The sequence below is a fragment of the Leucopleurus acutus genome (genome assembly GCF_964270905.1).
Source record: "Leucopleurus acutus genome assembly, chromosome: 2".
Taxonomy (NCBI): Eukaryota; Metazoa; Chordata; class Mammalia; order Artiodactyla; family Delphinidae; genus Leucopleurus; species Leucopleurus acutus.
The window spans coordinates 113,231,479-113,253,890 of NC_139143.1; the positions used below are offsets into that span (position 1 = coordinate 113,231,479).

The 22,412-nt window shown below is 37.8% G+C and overlaps 1 protein-coding gene across 1 annotated transcript in view; it reads left to right on the forward strand.

Annotated features, from left to right (window-relative positions):
- The window catches only part of HFM1 (helicase for meiosis 1), a gene marked incomplete at both ends in the record, with an annotated part of 128,499 nt that overhangs the window by 85,969 nt on the left and 20,118 nt on the right, over window positions 1-22,412 (forward strand). Inside the window, 2 exons of the mRNA XM_082833123.1 lie at window positions 14,373-14,453; window positions 14,700-14,815. Coding sequence (XP_082689249.1) covers window positions 14,373-14,453; window positions 14,700-14,815 — 197 coding nt within the window. The remainder of the gene's footprint in view (window positions 1-14,372; window positions 14,454-14,699; window positions 14,816-22,412) is intronic.

Here is a 22,412-nt window from a genome sequence, read left to right on the forward strand (position 1 = left end):
TCAGGTAGACTGACTATTTCCTCTTCACTTGTTTGGTCTGGTGCATTTTTACCTTGCTCCTTCATCTGCTGTGTGTTTCTCTGTCTTCTCATTTTGCTTAACTTACTGTGTTTGCGGTCTCCTTTTTGCATGCTGCAGGTTCGTAGTTCCCATTGTTTTTGGTGTCTGCCCCCAGTGGCTTAGGTTGTTTCAGTGGGTTGTGCAGGCTTCCTGGTGAAGGGGACTAGTGCCTGTGTTCTGGTGGCTGAGGCTGGATCTTGTCTTTCTGGTGGGCAGGATCGCTTCCGGTGGTGTGTTTTGGGGTGTTTGTGACCTTATTATTATTTTAGGCAGCCTCTCTGCTAATGGATGGATGGGGTCGTGTTCCTGTCTTGCCAGTTGTTTGGCATAGGGTGTCGAGCACTGTAGATTGCTGGTTGTTGATTGGAGCTACGTCTTAGCATTGAGATTGAGAGCTTTCGCTGTTTGATATTACGTGGAGCCGGGAGGTCTCTAGTGGATCAAAGTCCTGAACTCGGCTCTCCCTCATCAGAGGCACAGGCCTGACACCCAGCTGGAGCACCAAGCCTGTGTCAGCCACACGGCCAGGCACGTGGGGAGTTTCTTGCCTTTTGGGCATCTGAGATTCTGCCAGGATTCAGTAGGTGTTCTGTAGGAGTTTTTCCACATGTAGTTGTATTTCTGATGTATTTGTGGGGAGGAAGGTGATCTCCATGTCTTACTCCTCTGCCATCTTGAAGGTCTCCCCACTTATTTTCTTTATTCTACATTATACACACAACAAAGTCTCAGGATAACAACACCAAAGTGCACTTTTTTTTTTTTTGGTCACACTGTGCAGCTTGTGGGATCTTAGATCCCTGACCAGCGATCGAACCCATGCCCCCTGCTGTGGAAGCACAGAATCCTAACCACTGGGCTGCCAGGGAATTCCCCAAAGTGCACTCTTAATGTCATTATTAAAAATACTTTAAGGTTTTTATGGTAAATATTTTTATTCTTAGACTATATCTCACTAGGCATGTGTAATCAAATTACTGTGTTTTAACATTACTTGGAATAGATCTTCTGCGTGTGGGTATCCCACCAACTGGCTACACATGTACTATTTTATTTATTATTTTATTTTCTGTTGTTTGAATAGTTTTTAAGAATTAATTCTGAGTGATAGTAATGTAAAACATTTACAGTGTTCCATAGCAAATCTACAAAACAAACACTAAATGTTGTTAATACTTGAGGCATAGGCAGTCTACCATACAGCTCTTCCTTATTCACTTGGTTCTATTTTCACTGCTTTGTGAAAGGCCCAGTAAAGGGAGCAATTAACAGGTACTGGGGAATGTGAGAGCAGCAGCTACCTACCAAAGTAATCTAAACAGTCATGTTCTCTGAATAGTATAGGTAGTTATAATAAACAGTAATTGCAGTGAATGATGGCAAAAGAGGACATACAGAACTACTCTGTGAGCCGAGGAGCACTCATCCTCCTCTTTAAAGAATTCAGAGGAGCTTCCACTTCTGGGTAGGATGAGGTAATTTGGGACAGGCCAATGCTCTGATAGCAGCAATTATAAAAGCCTACATAAGTTATAAAAATTACAATTTTTAGGACATCTATGAAAGCGAACTAAAGGGACTAAAATTCCAGAGAGGGAGAGCCATTCCAGGGCTGAGGAGTCAAGGATCCATAGGCTCTTAATTGAAAGGCCGGGTAAGCCATGCCTTAAAAAGGGTTTTATATGATCAGCTACTCACCATGTTTGCCTGACAGAGAAAAAAAGAAACCCTCTATGGTGGAATATAACATAATCTGGAATCTGTAGATATAATGTCTGCCATACAATAAAAAAATTGTGAGACCTGCAAAGAGGAAGGGCCATATGACTCATAATTAACTATATAAGAAAATGAAGCAACTCTGTGGATGATTCACATGGTGGCGTTGGCATTTAAAGATTGTAAAACAACTATGATTAATATTTTCAAGAAAATAGAGGAAAAAAAAGACGAAATGAATGAAATGATGGAAATTTTAACCAGAAAATTGGAATCCATACAGAGATTTAAGTGAACTTCCTAGAACTGAAAAATAAAATATCTGAAGTGAAGAACTCTTTGGGTAGGTTTAGTAATAGATTGGGTATGGCCAAACACAGGATTTGTGAACTGTTAGACATATCAATAGAAAATGTCTAAATGGAAGCCCAGAGATAAGAGAACAGAAAGAACAGAAAAGAGCATAATACTCAAAGTGCTAACATATGCGTAAAGGCTGAGAAGCAGTGTAGAGAAAGAATGGGACAAATGCAATATTTAAAGAGACAATGGCTGAGAACATTCCAAAATAATGAAAGACATCAACTCACAGAGTTTAGAGTTTCAGCAAACCCAAGCAGAGACAAATACATAGAAAACCACACTGGGGCACAATATAGCAGAATTGCTGAAAATCTTCAAAAGCAAACACAGAAAAACTACACACTACCCTCAAAGGGCAACAGTGAAACTGACAGCTAACTTCTCAGCAGTGATGATGGAAACCAGACGATAATGGAACAATAGCTTCAGAATGTTGCCAGCCTAGATTTCCATGTGCAGTGAAAAATATCCTTCAAAAATTAAAGTGAAATCGAGACATTTTGAGAAAAAAAATAACTGAAGGAATTAATTATTACTGCTAAATTTATCAGCCAAATTTATTGGATTTGGTTCTTTGAAAAGATGAATAAATTTAAGAAGTCCCTACCAAGACTGATAAAGAAGAGATAAAACATGAATTAACAATATCAGACTTCCCTGGTGGCACGGTGGTTAAGAATCTGCCTGCCAATGCAGGGAACATGGGTTCAGGCTGTGGTCCGGGAGGATCCCCCATGCCTCAGAACAGCTGGGCCCATGTGCCACACCTGCTGAGCCTGCGCTCTAGAGCCTGTGAGCCACAACTGCTGAGCCGCATGCCACAACTATTGAAGCCTGCGTGCCTGGAGCCCGTGCTCCACAAAGGGAGAGGCCACCACAGTAAGAGGCCTGCGCACTGCAGTGAGGAGTGGCCCCCACTTGCCACAGCTGGAGGGGGCCTGCATGCAGCAACGAAGACCCAATGCAACCAAAACTAAATAAAATAAATTAATTAATTTTAAAAAAATATCAAGAATGAAAAAGGTGATATTATTACAGATCCTACAGGCGTAAAAAAGACCCCAACAAGATACGAATAACTTTATACCAATAAATTTGACATAATTGGGTAAAAAGGAACAAATACCTTGAGGAGAAATCTTACCAAAACTGACAGAAGAAATAGAAAATCTGAGTAGTCTTAACACTAATAATGAATTTGAAGCAATTTTTAAAAAATCTTTCCATAAAGAAACCCTGAGCCTTAGATAACTTCATTGGTAAAATTTTCCAAATATTTAGGAAGAAATAACATCAAACTTACCCAAACTTTTCCAGAAAAAAAGAAAGAATATTTTCTAATATTTTAATTTTTTTGAAGGCCAGCATGACTTTGATTTCAAATCCTGACAAGGACATTAAAAGAAAGAGAAATTATTCATCAGTCTATTCATGAATATAAATCCAAATGTTCTTAACAAAATATTAGCAAGTGGAATCCAGCCACATATTTAAAAAGCATAATACAGCACAGTTAAGTATGGCTTATTCCATACATGCAAGAGAGCCTTAGCATTTAAAAATGGATCAATATAATCCTTACATTAACAGGGCAAAGAACAAAAAGGAAAAAAAAACATGTGATCCTCTTGATAGAAGTCAAAAAAACTTTGACAAAAATTCAATGTTAATTTTTCATTAAAAATATACAGCAAATGTATATATATAGCAAATACACAATACTGAAATATTTTTAAACTTTTCTATTTAAAGGGAGAATGATGAATGTTCTCTCTTACTATTCAATACTTCTTTTCAACATTGTGCTAGAAGTCCTAGTCAGTACAATTATATAGAAAAAGAAATATAAGGGATAAGGGTTAGGAAGAAAGAAATAAACTGTCATTACTTGAAAGCAACATGATTATGTACCTAGAAAATATAAAAGACTCTATGGACACACTATTAGAATTAATATATATATTTAGAAACATCACTGGATAAAGAGTCAATATTAAAAATTGTACAATAACATCAAAAAAGAATAAATTAATAAATTTAACAAAATAAGTGCAAGATGTGAACACTGCAAACTTCAAAACACCATTGTAAGAAATTAAAGAAGACCTAAATAAATGGAAAGGTATGCCATGTTCATGGATTGGAAGTCTGAATATCATTAAGGTGGCAACATTTCCCAAATTAATTCACAGATTCAATACAGTCCTTATCAAAATTCTAGCTTTTTTTTTTGGCAGAAATTCACAAGCTGATTCTAAAATTCATATGCAAATGTAAGGGACTCAAAATAGCCAAATCAATCTTTAAAAAAAAGAACAAACATGGAGACTCACAATTCCTGATTTCAAAACTTACTATAAAACTACAGTAATCAAGGCAGTCTAGTACTGGCATAATAATAGACATATAGATCAATAGAATATAATTGAAAGTACAGAAATAAATCTATACATCTATGGCCAATTGATTTTGAACAAAGATGCCAAAACAATTCAGTGGGGAAAAGATAGTATTGCAACAAATAGGGCTGGGCATCTGGATAGCCAGTTGAATTAGTTTGAACCTCTACTTCATACTATATATAAAAATTTTCTCAAAATAGATTAATGACCTAAAGATAAGAATTAAAACTGTAAAACTCTTAGAAGAACACATGGGTGTATATTTTCTTGACGTTGGATTAGGCAGTAGTTTATTAGATACGATATCTGAAGCTCAAGCAACCAAAGAAAGAAAAACAGATGAATTGCACTTTATCAAGGTTAAAAATTTTTGTGCTTCAACTGACACTATCAAGAAAGTGAAATACAACCCAAAAGATGAGAAAATATTTGCAAATCATATATCTGATAAAGGACTAGAATCTAATATATATAAAGAAATCTTACAACTCAACAATAAAAACACAAATAACCCAATTAAAACTGGTCAAAGAATTTAAGTAGACATTTTTCAAAGAAGAGCTACAAATGGCCAATATACAACATGAAAAGATGTCCAACATCATTAATCAATACAGAAATTCAAATCAAAACTACAGTGTGGTATCACCCAGTAGGATGGCTTTAATAAAAAGATGGACAGTAACAAGTGTTGGCAAAGATGCAGAGAAATTGAAACCCTCATGGTTTGGTAGTGGGGATATGAAATGGTGCAGCTGCTTTGGAAAACATTTTGTCAGTTCCTCAAGAAGTTAAACATAGAATTACCCAGGAATTCCTCCTCTAGGTATATATCCAAACAAATTGAAAAATATTCATACAAAAACTTGTACATGAATGTTTATAGCAGCATTATTCATAACAGCCAAAAAGTAGAAACAACCCAAATATCCATCAACTAATAGATAAGTAAAATGTGGTACATTCATTCAATGGAATATTATTCAGCCACAAAGAGGAATAAACTACTGATACATGCTACAACATGGATGAACCTTGAAAATATTATGCTAATGAGAGAAGCCAGTCACAAAAGATCAGATATTGTATGATTCCATTTATGTGAATGTCTAGGATAGGCATATACATAATGACAGGAAGTAGATTAGTGATTCCAGGGGCAAGGGGTAGGAAGAAATGAGGAGTGACTACTAGTGGGTTCATGATTTCTTTTTGTGGTGATGACAGTGTTCTGGAATTAGATAGTTATGATGGTTGTACGACCTTGGAAATATACTAAAAACCCACTGAATCATGTACTTTAAAAAGGTCTTTGTGGTAAAAATTTAAACATCAGTTGTATTACTACTTACCAGCAAAAAAAATGATAGAAATCATAATTCTGAAAATACCATTTACAATAGCATTAGAAATCTCAAATATCTAGTAATACAGTAGCAAAAGATATGAAAGACCACACTACAGGAAAACTAGAAATCTCATGGTTTATATGTTTAGATATAAAAAAGGAAGAAGGTTTCTGTCTATCTTTCAATGACTCCCTTTTTCTTAGAACTGACTGCCACATCACAGAAGTAGGTTGTTTGTCTTGTTTGTACTGCATTCTCCTCGGACCCCCATTCTGGCCACTATTTTTCTGACAGCAAAATTATCAGGAACCAGGGTGACCTTCTTTCATGCAGTTCAAAGTCCAAATTCCTAGAAGAAAAGAAATACCTCAGTTTAAGAAAGACAATTTAGAATTAGGACTGCACTAAGAGAATATAAAATCAGAGGTGTCGGTGGCCATCCTTTACCATGTACAGAAATAAAGTTAGCTGGACCATGTAAGAGAAGACTAAATCAGAGGTATAGAAAGAAGCAAAGGTGAGAAGGCCAGAGCTGAAGTTCTGATGACTTTCCATTTCTTGGTTTCAGTCCCTCGTGATGCCTAGCTGCATTGCTGCTTTTGGATTCTGTGACATAGCTATGTTCATGTAATACATTTCCACCACCCACCACATGGGTTTTTTTTTAAATAGCTTGAATTGTTTCTGTTGCTTGCAACTGTAGTGAAAATTACGATATTTACTATACTTCCTACTAGCATGAGACTTTTTTTTTTTTTTTGCGGTACGCGGGCCTCTCACTGCTGTGGCCCCTCCCGTGGCGGAGCGCAGGCTGCGTCCCGGACGCGCAGGCTCCGTCCCGGACACGCAGGCTCAGCGGCCATGGCTCACCGGCCCAGCCGCTCCGTGGCATGCGGGATCCTCCCAGACCGGGGCACGAACCCGCGTCCCCTGCATCGACAGGCGGACTCTCAACCACTGCGCCACCAGGAAAGCCCTAGCATGAGACTTTTATGAGAGCAAAAGTCCCCCACATTTTCAGCATAACCCTGTGGAAAACAGATAAAAGATGCTTCCTATCAGGCAAATGTTTTATTATACACATACCCCCTTCACATACATATATTATATATAAAACCATCCCAAATCTTATGAACATTCTGATTATATAATTCAGTTCTTATGTGCAAATTCAAGTATCCCCAAATAAAGTTGGATAATTATACCTTTATATATAACATACATACACTATCTGTATTTTTTTTCTCAGTAACTTACACAATGAAGGGGTCATAGATTTACCCTACTAAGGTTGTGACAACAGCCTTTTCAAAACAATACAGATTTCAGTTTTTCTGACCTCTTGTCAGACCATTTTATTAAATGATAAAAACTGATATTTAGTTCAGAGAATATAGTTGCTAAATGATTATTTCCAAATGTGCTTGTAGGTTCAACAAATATTTTAATATTTTATATTGTCAAATTGTAGGACCATATTTAAAAACAGAAGTATGCACCTTAGAGTACAAATATAATTAGAAATTTTTTTATGCTTCCTACAACTCTTTCAAAAAAATTTATTTTTTAGTTGTTTCTCATAGTTATAGTCCAAGAGATAAAATTTTTGTAAAATTTTAGGAAAAATATTTTTGCTATTTTTAAGATTAGACAGTGTGAAAAATACACCTTTTTAGTTGTAAATTTTTTAACTTTTATTTTTATCATTTAAACTTCTTATCCTTTAAATGCATTCTCAATAAGAAATATGGGCTTTGTATACTTTGAAGAAAATTGATTTGACATTAATAAGTTCATCTGCATTTGCTATGCCATTTTGAGTGTGAAAATTTAATGTACTTGAAGAATGCAAGGATAAAACCAGTGCCCAAGCAGTTTGGAGGTGTGCACATTTAAATACTAGTCAAAAGGCAGTCTGCTTTTCTTTGTACTCTTTGGTGTATACATGCATTAAATTGCAAAATCAAGGACTCCAATTCATTAGTGCTATCCTTTTCTTGATAAATAACAAAATGATAGTGTAATATTTGACAAAAAAAATGAAAGGAGATTTGCTTTCTCATTTAAAAAGTAAAATTATAAAGTGCATAAATATGATTAGCATATATCAGGAACTGCAAAATAAAAAGTAATATTCTTTTAAAAATATTAATTCCAGTAGCTTATGCACAGACCACATTATTTGAATTTATAGTTAGGTTGTGAAGCTGTGTCAGGGATGCCGCCTATTTTTAATTTTTTTCTGGATTTTTTTTTTTTTTAAGCAACTGACCCTTACCCCACTGGTCATTATCGACCCTGTTAAAGTAATTTTAAGTATTTACTTCAAATATATTTCTAGTTCACATTAATGATTTATTTTGCTTTAAATACTTGGAAACGGGAACTTTAAAAACATGTAAATTAATATATTATGTGACAGAACTAAGAAAATATATGCATTTCAGATTATGATAGTGATGGGGTATGGGATCTGTTAATTTTATACCTAAGTGTACAGCTTAGGTCAGTTTTCTCTCAGAACCTTATTTTTCCCTCAGAACCTTATTTTTACAATTGACAATCTCTGTAAGCTTGTGTTTGTTAATAAGACAAATTCAGACAGTTCTCAGACTTAGGGAGTGGAGTTGCACTTATATATAAGTGGAGGAGCACTTATATTTTCTAAGTATCATTTCTAACAGAAATACAGTAGAAGTTTTGTCACTTAGGTAGTAATAGCCGTATGCTAGTATTCTGTAAACAAACTTGTATATAGTTCTCATTCCTAGCAAGACTTGCCAACACTGCCTTGAAATTTTGGGGTGTCCCCAGAATCTCTATAATTAAATTTCCAGATCCTAGTTATTTTCCACCACTGGGAACAAATGTGTATAGTCATTGTGCACCATCTTGTGGTAATGTTTAGAAGTTCATCTATTAGAAATTGTTGGATAAGGGACAAAGTGACTCCTTATCACTTACTTCAAAACAACAACCTTCAAGGCGTTTCCTCCTATTCTTCCCACCCCACAAACTGTAGATTACTTCCCTAAGTAAATTAAATGCATTATATGGGGAGAAGTAAGGCAGCTAGTATAACTAGTAAACTAGCAGGGTGGTTGAGAGATCAGGCTCTGGAATTAGACCACCTGAATTAGAATCTCAAATTTGCTACTTATTATTTCATAGTTTTGAACATGTTACTTAACCTCTTTATGAATTAATTTTCTCATCTGTGGAGATATAATAGGACTTCTGTATAGGCAGACAACCAAGGATGAAGAGACATTTGAGGAAAATTTGGAACATTTGAAAGAAAGCCCAAAATAAGTAAACAGAAAGTGGACGAAAGAACAACCGGATAATTCAGAGATGTAATAAAACGTAATATAAACTAATCAGTAACATCAGAGAAATTAAAGACTAAATTGAAACCATAAAACAGAAGAGCATGCTGTGAAAAAAATAAAAATTAAAGAAGAAGAGCGAGCACAGGGAAGTAAAAATTATGATTTGAAAAAAAAAAAAACCAGCTTAGCTGGAGAGCCAGAAAATAAAATCAGTATAATCTGAATGAAAGCAAAAAGACAAGGAGACAGAAAACATGAGACAAGAGGGCAATCTGGAGTCTGATACCCGACTAATAAAAGTTTCAGAAAGACAGAACAAACAAATCAGAATAAATAATTTGAGAAGATTCACTAGACTTAAAGTGAGACATATATCTGCGCATCAAAAAGGCTTACTTAAAGCTGGTTAGGATGAATGAAAGAAGATCTACAAAGGAAGCAATGTTTCAGAACATCATGGATAGAGAGAAAATCATAAATGTTTCCAAGGAACAAAAATTGAAGTAGTTTTAATGTTTTTATCAGCAACACTGGATGGTAGAAGACAGTGGACTTAAAAATCCAGGGGGAAAATGATTTCCAACCCCGTGTTCTATACTCAGGAAAACTATTAATTAAGTGTGAAAGTAAAATAAAGACATCTTAATACATTCAAGGATTCAGAAAGTTTAACTCTCATACATCCTTTCTCAGGCAGTTGTTCTAGTATGAGCACAATCAAACAAAGCAGTTAACCAATAAAGAAAAAGTCAAAGAATCCAGCAATAGTGGATTCAGCCCAGAAGCTTAATGAAGTTCCAGGATGACAACTATAGCACAGGCCTAGATTGCATTGGGAGGAAGATGGAGGGCTCAAGAAAGGAGGTATATATTGGGGGAGTAAATGGGTGAGGTGTTTTCATATAGTTGCCTTTATCTTTGAAATATTGAATGAACTAAAGAAACTTTAGGTAGATATTGCTAGACTAAAAGTCAGTAAAACTTCAGGGAAAATAATATGTTTCTCAAGAAAGAAAAGCACTCCACTTGATTCTGCATTAAAAATATTTTTACCTTCTATGTATCTCTCAAATTAGTCCATTCTCTTTGAATCTACTAATACTACCACTCTAGACTGTTACTGTAATTTTCTTTTATCTGCTCCGTCCTCTCTCAAATCCGTTCTCCTACAGTAGCCTCTTAACTAGTTTTCTTTTTTTTTTTTTTTTTGTGGTACACGGACCTCTCACTGTTGTGGCCTCTCCCGTTGCGGAGCACAGGCTGCGGACGCGCAGGCTCAGCGGCCAGGCCTCACGGGCCCGGCCGCTCGGCAGCATGTGGGATCTTCCCGGACCGGGGCACGAACCCGCGTCCCCTGCATCGGCAGGCGGACTCAACCACTGCGCCACCAGGGAAGCCCTTAACTAGCTTTCTTGTATCTACTCTGTTCTCTCTCAAATCTGTTCTCCATACTACACTCCATAGATTGCTTTTTTCAAAATGCAAATTCAGTTATGTCCCTTCTTTGGTTAAAACACTTCAGTGGCTCCCCATAGCTCCTAGAATAAAAGATCCACATCATTAACATCCACTACAAGGTTCCATACTAACACTAAGTCAATCAGTTCCTAAGTAGCAGTGGGGTGCCAGCTGCTATGTAGTCTTGCCTCACCTCCATAGGATTGACTGGTAAAGACACAAGAGACCCAAATATATTTAGACAGTTTACTACTTACACAGACAGCAAAACATGATCAGCATGGTATCAGTTGCATGGATCCATAATCCCAGAGGATGACACTGAACTGGAGGGACCAGATGAGAATGATGGGTTGCTTTGTTTTTGAGGAGTCAACTCTAGGCTGCAGCTAAGCAACTTTATAGCCTCCAGCTGTACCTGAAAGGGTCAAGGTGGAAAGTCCTATGCCTTACTAGAACCAGGAGACGGATGAGAAACTGCCTCATGGCAGCCTTATGCAGGATAGGCAGCCTCCTGCAAGCTAAGGAGGCAGATGAGAAATAGCCTTTAACAGTTCCTCGCAAGACTGCCTATCTTGACATGTCCCAGGGAGGATCAGAGGGCATTCTGTAACTAACTGAGCCTTGCCTAGGTGGAGACATGCAATCACCAGGGTGCCATGGTGGAGCTGTTTCCCTAGGAATATAGGCTGATCTTACTACCACTGTAGTCTCATCTCATGCACTCTCATTTTTTGAGCATCAGCCACATTGACCTTCTTTTAATTTCTCCACATGTCATGCTTTCTCTTGTTTTTGAGCTTTTTCTTGAAAAAAAGCTTTCTCTTGAATGCTTCTTCATATGCTATCCCTTTCTTTCTCCTACCCTTTGCCTTGTTAATGCCATTCTTTTTTCAGTCCTCAGTCCAATTATCACTTCATTAGGAAAGTCTTCCAAGACATTCCTGACCAGGACCATTCCCCCTGTTATGTAGCATTGTGCCCCTCTCCTTCATAGCACTCAGAACCATTTTATATTTACTTGTATAATCTTTAATTAATGTAATAATAGAGATAATACATACACTAATATATTAGTTTATTACTTAATTTTAAAATGCTATCACATACGTAATTTCATTTTATCTTTTTACCTCTGTGAGGTAACAAAACAGGTAGTATTATTTTTTTAATAAATTTATTTATTTATTTATTTATTTATTTTTGGCTGCTTTGGGTCTTCATTGCTGCGTGCGGGCTTTCTCTAGTTGGGGCGAGTGGAGGCTACTCTTTGTTGTGGTGCACGGGTTTCTCATTGCAGTGGCTTCTCTTGTTGCGGAGCACAGGCTCTAGGTGCACAGGCTTCAGTAGTTGCATCACACGGGCTCAGTAGTTGTGGCGCACGGGCTTAGCTGCTCTGCGGCATGTGGGATCTTCCCAGCCCAGGGCTCGAACCCGTGTCCCCTGCTTTGGCAGGCGGATTCTTAACCACTGCACCACCAGGGAAGTCCAAAACAGGTAGTATTATTTTTAATCCCTGCTGTTGTTGTTTTTAACAGAGAACAATCCATATTAGAACTCATGTTTTCTTACTCTAGTTTAGGGTGCCCTGTACTTCACCACTGTGTTTTTCATGTAAATACATTAAATATAAAGCAGCATACAGTAGGTGAGAGGGGCAAAGAAAATGCCATAAGGGCTTGAAGGAGAGAGAAATCACTTCCAATTTAGGTGATCAGTATAGATTTCCATGATAGAGGTGCCATTTGAGTTGGTCGTGAAAGCAGATAGATAGGCTTCTGGTAGACAAAGAAGGGTCTTCTAAGACAAGAGGTAATATCAAAGGTACAATCATAGAAAGGCTTGGGACTATTTGAACACTAATGGCAAGTGAATGTATGTTTTTGGATGTAGGGTTAATATGGGTGCTAGAAGGGAGGCTAGAATTACATTGTAGAGGACCTTAAATATGGAATTAATTTTGTTGGCAGCAGGAAGTAACTAACGTTTCTAAGTGGGCAAATTATCTGATCAGAGTTGAATTTTGGGAGGATTAATTAAGGAACAGCATATAGATAAATTGTAGCATGGTAGGACTGGATTCAAGGAAAACAGAGATCATGAACTGGGGCAAAACTTCTCAACCAGTAAGCCGTGACATACCTTGTAAAGTATAACGTTGAAACCTTTCAGACAAGGATCACTAAGAGCATACCTATATTTGAGGAAAGTTAGGTATTTTTTAATTTGCTGCAGCAAAGGAGAGCACAGCACCTGCAGAACTGTGGGTCATCTCAGGGAATTGCGAGGAGCCTATTATAGGAGTTCAGCTTGTGCCAGGTGATTCTTAGAAGGGTTTGGGAGAAGCAGAGGTCAGTTCTAGATTGGGTGCTCTCAGCAAGTGGGATATTGGATATTTTGGTATATCTTATCTTGGAGATGGGAGAATTAAAAAAATAGTAGTCATTTGTGTTAGCCAGAAGAGGGAGATGTTTAGTTATTTTTGTGGTTCTTCAGCGTCCTTGTCTCTACTTTCAGAAATAATTACACACTAGTCTTATATCTGTCTTCTACTATGATCATAGAGTGGCCTTATCTGATTATTGTTTATATTCTGCCGAAATTGTTTATGTTCAGTTGGGAACACTATGGTTCAGCTGTCAGCTACCAGCTGCCAGGGTTATTTTATTACTTTTTCAGTACCCAGTACATTGATCTGCTCAGCCCCCAAGGCATCTAACCAGTTGCCTCATATGGTGAGCAGCCTTATTCATTTACCCCTGGGTGCTATACATATATTATCATTGTTCAGATGTGCCATGCCTTGAAAAAGTTGACTGAGCAACACGCTGAAAATGAAGATTAAAGGACCGAGAAAGATTACAAAAGTTTTCAGAGCTCTTCACTACCTCCAACATTTCTAATTTAAAATCTGTGCTCCAGCAAAAATAAACTGATGTGTTTCTATAGTCTGTGGTTGGTTGCCTTTGGATATTATGCTGTCTATCTGGAACATCTTCCTCTGGTCCCCTTCTCATGTCCAGATCCTGTCTGTCCTTCAAGGACCACTTCAAATGTCTCTCCCTTCTCCCATGTTACTCGGAGAATTAAAATCAAGAAAAAACCTACTTAAATATAATAAATGAAGAATAGATTATATATTTCGATATATTAATTCTAGCTTAGAGGGGTCAAGCTGGAAGCAATCTCTCCTTTCTATGAATTCATATAGCAAATTTGTTTATATCCCTAAAGCACTTATTTCTAACATTTATTAAATATGCATGGTGTCCTATCTACTAGCTGCTGTCAGTGGTACCATCAAAATGCCATGAGGTTTCCTTCTTTCTGGGTTCTTCATGCTTAAGTATAAAGTAGAAAAGTTTCAAAACTCCACCCTCATTCTTATCTCATTCAGCAGGAGTTAAGTGATATTTGGTTCTATTTATATCAGGGAGGTTAAGAGAAGCTTACAGGTGACTCAGTGCTCCTTGTGAAAAGCTGGGATGGGCCCCATAGTGGGCAGGGACTGATTGTTATCAGAATATCTTTTTAAAAATACATATTAAAGGGGTTAACTTTTGAGGGAGTGTGAAAATCATAATCTTTTTATACTGCCAGAAAGGACAGAGCTGGATAAAAATTAATTATAATTAGTCACATTAATAGATGTAGTGAAAAAGAGGCTTTCTTTTCTTATATTAATTTAGGAATGACTGCCTGCAAAAAACCTGGGAACCGAGAATGTAAACATCACTGTAAAAATAAACATACATGTGGACACGACTGCTGTGAGTTCCATAAAACAAGTTTATTTCAGGTTTTAAAAATTGAAAGGTCATTGAAGAATAGTAATAATATCCTAATTATCTATGTATGATATTTATATTATGCAGCTTATAACTCAAATAATTTTCTTTCTTTTGTGGTTAACATTTTTAAAAAGTAAATATTAGATTAGAAATTTTGAAGAAATTTGGCTTTATATGAACAATACATAAAGTTTAACTTAAACAATCTAGAATTTCTTCTCATAGGTAAAAATGGAGTTGCACAGAAGTCAGAAATGAAAGAGTCAGCAGTTTCTTCATATTTATCTGATTTAAGAAACAGAAATGCTGTTTCATCTCTTCCTCCAGTGAAACGTCTAAAGGTTAGTTTTAATAACATTTATCCCTTGTTCTGTAATTAAATGTATATGAATATCCCTTTATTCTGGGTATCAGGTAGGTATCCACAGAGTACTTTAGAGTTACATAAAGGCTTGAGTAGGAAAATGACTATTATTCATAATACTGTTTCTATAGGAAAAGATACTATAGTTTTTAATAATTAATCTATAAATCCACTTTTGGTGCATAGGGGCATAGTTATACATCCCTTTGCTTCATTAGCCTTTTTTTTTTTTTTAAACCAGAGAAGAGGGATATGTAGCTTGCTTTGGTTCAGCAATTGAAACTAGAAACTCTTGCCCTTTTGTGGCTCCATCTGTGGTGGACTGCGCTGGAAAGTCTGAAGTTGATTTTGATTGACGAACATAGATGAGTACTGAGCAAGAGTCTCCCTTTCAAGTGGTGAAGAAATGGGAGTCGCCACTGGTTGATAGGCTAGTCACTAGCAGACTTACTCTAAGCCTAAGTCATCATATCCGGGGCAAAATAATTGATCAGGCCACAAAACAGAACGAAGAAAATGGCAGAGTGCCTGATTCTTTTCTAGGTCTTTTTTTTTTTTAACATCTTTATTAGAGTATAATTGCTTTACAATGGTGTGTTAGTTTCTGCTTTATAACAAACTGAATCAGCTATACATGTACATATATCCCCATATCTCCTCCCTCTTGCGTCTCCCTCCCACCCTCCCTATCCCAAACCCTAGGTGGTCACAAAGCACTGAGCTGATCTCCCTGTGCTATGCGGCTACTTTCCACTAGCTATCTATTTTACACTTGGTAGTGTATATAAGTCCCTGCCACTCTCTCACTTCGACCCAGCTTACCTTTCCCCCTCCCCGTGTCCTCAAATCCATTCTCCACATCTGCGTCTTTATTCCTGTCCTGCCCCTAGGTTTTTCATAACCATTTTTTTCTTTCTTTTTTTTAGATTCCGTATATATGTGTTAGCATACAGTATTTGTTTTTCTCTTTCTGACTTACTTCACTCTGTATGACAGACGCTACGTCCAACCACCTCACTACAAGTAACTCAATTTCATTTCTTTTTATGGCTGAGTAATATTCCATTGTATATATGAGCCATGTCTTCTTTATCCATTCATCTGTCAGTGGCCACTTAGGTTGCTTCCATGTTCTGACTATTGTAAATAGAGCTGCAATGAACATTGTGGTACATGACTCTTTTTGAATGATGGTTTTCTCAGGGTATATGCAATGCCAAGTAGTGGGATTGCTGGGTCACATGGTAGTTCTATTTTTAGTCTTTTAAGGAACCTCCATACTGTTCTCCATAGTGGCTGTATCAATTTACATTCCCTCCAACAGTGCAAGAGGGTTCCCTTTTCTCCACACCCTCTCCAGCATTTATTTTTTGTAGATTTTTTTGATGATGGCCATTCTTACTGCTGTGAGGTGATACCTCGTTGTACTTTTGATTTGCATTTCTCTAATGATTAGTGATGTGGAGCATCCTTTCATGTGTTTGTTGGCAATCTGTTTATCTTCTTTGGAGAAATGTCTATTTAGGTCTTCTGCCCATTTGGGGATTGGGTTGTTTGTTTTTTTGATATTGAGTTGCATGAGCTCCTTGTAAATTTTGGAGATTAATCCTTTGTCAGTTGCTTCATTTGCAAATATTTTCTCCCATGCTGAGGGTTGTTTTTTCATCTTGTTTATGGTTTCCTTTGATGTGCAAAAGCGTTTAAGTATCATTAGGTCCCATTTGTTTATTTTTGTTTTTATTTCCATTTCTCTAGGAGGTGGGTCAAAAAGGATCTTGCTGTGATTTATGTCATAGAGTGTTCTGCCTATGTTTTCCTCTAAGAGTTTTATAGTGTCTGCCCTTACATTTAGGTCTTTAATCCATTTTGAGTTTATTTTTGTGTATGGTGTTAGGGAGTGTTCTAATTTCATCCTTTTACATGTAGCTGTCCAGTTTTCCCAGCACCACTTATTGAAGAGGCTGTATTTTCTCCATTGTATATTCTTGCCTCCTGTATCAAAAATAAGGTGACCATATGTGCATGGGTTTATCTCTGGGCTTTGCATCCTGTTCCATTGATCTATATTTCTGTTTTTGTGCCAGTACCATATTGTCTTGATTACTGTAGCTTTGAAGTATACTCAAGTCAGGGAGCCTGATTCCTCCAGCTCCATTTTTATTTCTCAGGATTGCTTTGGCTATTCAGGGTCTTTTGTGTTTCCATACAAATTGTGGAATTTTTGGTTCTAGTTCTGTGAGAAATGGCATTGGTAGTTTGATAGGGATTGCACTGAATCTGTAGATTGCTTTGGGTAGTATAGTAATTTTCACAATGTTGATTCTTCCAATCCCAGAACATAGTATATCTCTCCTTCTGTTTGTATCATCTTTAATTTCTTTCATCAGTGTCTTATAGTTTTCTTCATACAGGTCCATGTCTCCTTTGGTAGGTTTATTCCTAGGTATTTTATTCTTTTTGTTACAATGGTAAATGGAAGTGTTTCCTTAATTTCTCTTTCAGATTTTTCATTAGTGTATAGGAAGGCAAGAGATGTCTGTACATTAATTTTGTACCCGGCAACTTTACCAATTTCATTGATTAGCTCTAGTAGTTTTGTGGTAGAATCTTTAGGATTCCCTATGTATAGTATTATGTCATCAGCAAACAGTGACAGCTTTACTTCTTCTTTCCGATTTAGATTCCTTTTATTTCTTTTTCTTCTCTGATTGCTGTCACTAAAACTTCCAAAACTATGTTGAATAATAGTGGTGAGAGTGGACAACCTTGTCTTGTTCCTGATCTTAGTGGAAATGGTATCAGTTTTTCACAATTGAGAATGATGTTGGCTGTGGGTTTGTCATATATGGCCTTTATTATGTTGAGGTAAGTTCCCTCTATGCCTACTTTCTCGAGGGATTTTATCATAAATGGGTGTTGAATTTTGTCAAAAGCTTTTTCTGGGGCTTCCCTGGTGGTGCAAGTGGTTGAGAGTCCACCTGCCAATGCAGGGGACACAGGTTTGTGTCCCGGTCTGAGAAGATCCCACATGCCACGGAGCAGCTGGGCCCGTGAGCCATGGCTGTTGAGCCTGTGCGTCCGGAGCCTGTGCTCTGCAATGGGAGACGCCACAGCAGTGAGAGGCCCGCATACAGAAAAAAAAAAAAAAAAAAAAAAAAGCTTTTTCTGCATCTATTGAGATGATCCTATGGTTTTTCTCCTTCAATTTGTTAATATGGTGTATCACGTTGATTGATTTGCATATATTGAAGAATCCTTGCATTCCTGGGATAAACCCCACTTGATCCTGGTGTATGATCCTTTTAATGTACTCTTGGATTCTCTTTGCTAGTATTTTGTTGAGGGGTTTTGCATCTATGGTCATCAGTGATATTGGCCTGTAGTTTTCTTTCTTTGTGACATCTTTGTCTGGTTTTGGTATCAGGGTGATGGTGGCCTCATAGAATGAGTTTGGGAGTGTTCCTTCCTCTGCTATATTTTGGAAGAGTTTGAGAAGGATAGATGTTAGCTGTTCTCTAAATGTTTGATAGAATTCTCCTGTGAAGCCATCTGGTCCTGGGCTTTTGTTTGTTGGAAGAGTTTTAATCACAGTCTCAATTTCAGTTCTTGTGATTGGTCTGTTTATATTTTCTGTTTCTTCCTGGGTCAGTCTCGGAAGGTTGTGCTTTTCTAAGAATTTGTCCATTTCTTCCAGGTTGTCCATTTTATTGGCATATAGTTGCTTGTAGTAATCTCTCATGAACCTTTGTATTTCTGCAGTGTCAGTTGTTACTTCTCCTTTTTCATTTCTGATTCTGTTGATTTGAGTCTTCTCCCTTTTTTTTCTTGATGAGTCTGGCTAATGGTTTATCAATTTTGTTTATCTTCTCAAAGAACCAGCTTTTAGTTTTATTGATCTTTGCTATTGTTTCCTTCATTTCTTTTTCTTTTATTTCTGATCTGATCTTCATAATTTCCTTCCTTCTGCAACCTTTGAGGTTTTTTTGTTCTTCTTTCTCTAATTGCTTTATATGTAAGATTAGGTCGTATTTGAGATGTTTCTTGTTTCTTGAGGTAGGATTGTATTGATCTAAACTTCCCTCTTAGAACGGCTTTTGCTGCATCCCATAGGTTTTGGGTGTTGTGTTTTCATTTTCATTTGTTTCTAGGTATTTTCTGATTTCCTCTTTGATTTCTTCAGTGATCTCTTGGTTATTAAGTAGTGTATTGTTTTGCCTCCATGTGTTTGTATTTTTTACCTTTTTTTTTTCCTGTAATTGATATCTAGTCTCATAGCTTTGTGGTCAGAAAAGATACTTGATATGATTTCAATTTTCTTAACTTTACCAAGGCTTTATTTGTGACCCAAGATATGATCTATCCTGGAGAATGTTCCATGAGCATTTGAGAAGAAAGTGTATTCTGTTGTTTTTGGATGGAAAGTCCTATAAATATCAATTTAGTCCATCCTGTTTAACGTATCATTTAAAGCTTGTGTTTCCTTATTTATTTTCATTTTGGATGATCTGTCCATTGGTGAAAGTGGGATGTTAAAGTCCCCTACTATGATTGTGTTACTGTCGATTTCCCCTTTTATGGTTGTTAGCATTTGCCTTATGTATTGAGGTGCTCCTATGTTGGGTGCATAAATATTTACAATTGTTATATCTTCTTCTTGGATTGATCCCTTTATCATTATGTAGTGTCCTTCTTCGTCTCTTGTAATAGTCTTTATTTTCAAGTCTATTTTGTCTGATATGAGAATTGCTACTCCAGCTTTCTTTTGATTTCCATTTGCATGGAATATCTTTTTCCATCCCCTCACTTTCAGTCTGTATGTGTCCCTAGGTCTGAAGTGGGTCTCTTGTAGACAGCATATATGTAGGTCTCATTTTTGTATACATTCAGTCAGTGTATGTCTTTTGGTTTAAGCATTGAATCCATTTACATTTAAAGTAATTATCGATATGTATGTTCCTATTTCATTTTCTTAATTGTTTTGGGTTTGTTATTGTATGTCTTTTCCTTCTCTTGTGTTTCCTGCCTAGACAAGTTCCTTTAGCATTTGTTGTAGAGCTGGTTTGGCGGTGCTGAATTCTCTCAGCTTTTGCTTGTCTGTAAAGGTTTTAGTTTCTCTGACGAAGCTGAATGAGATCCTTGCTGGGTAGAGTAATCTTTGTTGTAGATTTTTCCCTTTCATCACTTTAAATATGTCTTGCCACTCCCTTCTGGCTTGCAGAGTTTTTGCTGAAAGATCAGCTGTTAACCTTATAGGGATTCGCTTGTATATTGTTTTTCCCTTGCTGCTTTTAATATTTTTTCTTTGTATTTAATTTCTGATAGTTTGATTAATATGTGTCTTGGCATGTTTCTCCTTGGATTTATCTGTATGTGACTGTCTGTGCTTCCTGGACTTGACTGACTATTTTCTTTCCCATATTACGGAAGTTTTCAAGTATAATCTCTTCAAATATTTTCTCAGTCCCTTTCTCTTTCTCTTCTTCTTCTGGGACCCCTATAATTCTAATGTTGGTGTGTTTAATGTTGTCCCAGAGGTCTGTGAGACTGTCCTTAAATCTTATTTCTTTATTCTCCTCTGTGGTAGTTATTTCCACTATTTTATCTTCCAGGTCACTTATCCATTCTTCTGCCTCAGTTATTCTGCTATTGAACACTTCTAGAGAATTTTTAATATCATTTATTGTTTTGTTCATCACTGTTTGTTTTCTCTTTAGTTCTTCTAAGTCCTTGTTAAACGTTTCTTGTATTTTCTCCATTCTATTTCCAAGATTTTGGATCATCTTTACTATCATTACTCTGAATTCTTTTGCAGGTAGACGGCCTATTTCCTCTTCATGTGTTAGGTCTGGTGGGTTTTTGCCTTGCTCCTTCATCTGCTGTGTGTTTTTCTGTCTTCTCATTTTACTTAACTTACTGTGTTTGGGGTCTCCTTCTCACAGGCTGCAGGTTTGTAGTTCCTATTGTTTTTGGTGTCTGCCCCCAGTGTCTGCTTGGTTCAGTGGGTTGTTTTGGCTTCCTGGTGGAGGGGACTAGTGCTTGTGTTCTGGTGGATGAGGCTGGATATTGTCTTTCTGGTGGGTAGGACCGTGTCTGTTCGTGTGTTTTGGGGTGGCTGTGACCTTATTATGATTTTAGGCAGCCTCTCTGCTAATGGGTTGGGTTGTGTTCCTGTCTTGCTAGTTGTTTGGCATAGGGTGTCCAGCACTGTAGCTTGCTTGTCGTTGAGTGGAGCTGGGCTTTAGCGTTGAGATGTAGATCTTTGGAAGAGGTTTTGCCATTAGATATTACGTGGAGCTGAGAGGTCTCTGGTGGACCAATGTCCTGAACTCGGCTCTCCCACCTCAGAGGCACAGGCTGACACCCAGCCAAGAGCACCAAGACCCTCTCAGCCACACAGCTCAGAAGAAAAGGGAGAATAAAAGAAAGAAAGAAAATAAATAAAATAAAGTTATTAAAATAAAAAATAATTATTAAAAATAAAAATATTAAAGTAATAGAAAAAGAAAAAACAGAAAGAAAGAAAGAGGAGAGCAACCAAACCAAGAAACAAATCCACCAATGATAACAAGCACTAGAAACTATACTAAAAAAGAAAAAACAAACCAAAAAAACCCAGACAGGCAGAACCCTAAGACAAATGGTGAAAGCAAAGCTATACAGACAAAATCACACAAAGAAGCATACACGTACACACTCACAAAAAGAGAAAAAGGAAAAAAATATATATATCTTTGCTTCCAAAGTCCACGGCCTCAATTTTGGGATGATTCGTTGTGTATTCAGGTATTCCACAGATGCAGGGTACCTCAAGTTGATTGTGGAGATTTAATCCACTGCTCCTGAGGCTGCTGGGAGAGATTTCCCTTTCTCTTCTTTGTTTGCACAGCTCCCAGGGTTCATCTTTGGATTTGGCCCCCACCTCTACGTAAAGGTAGCCTGAGGGCGTCTGTTCTTCACTGATACAGGACGGGGTAAAAGGAGCAGCTGATTCGGGGGCCCTGGCTCACTCAGGCGGCGGGGAGTGAGGGGTACGGAATGCGGGGCGAGCCTGCAGTGGCAGAAGCCAGTGTGACGTTGCAACAGGTGCAGGCATGCCGTGCATTCTCCTGGGAAAGTTGTCCCTGGATCACGGGACCCTGGCAGTGGCGGGCTGCACAGGCTCCCAGAGGGGAGGTGTGGATAGTGACCTGTGCTTGCACACAGGCTTCCTGGTTGCTGCAGCAGCAGCAGCGTTAGCATTTTATGCCCGTCTCTGTTGTCTTCACTAATAGCCGCAGCTCGTGCCCATCTCTGGAGCTTGTTTAGGCGGTGTTCTGAATCCCCTCTCCTTGTGCACCCTGAAACAATGGTCTCTTGCCTCTTAGGCAGGTCCAGACTTCTTCCCAGACTCCCTCCTGGCTAGCTGTGGCGCACTAGCCCCCTTCAGGCTGTGTTCACGCAGCCAACCCCAGCCCTCTCCCTGCGCTCCGACCGAAACCCGAGCCACAGCTCGCAGCCCCGCCCGCCCCGGCGGGTGAGCAGACAAGCCTCTCGGGCTGGTGAGTGCCGGTCAGCACCGATCCTCTGTGCGGGAA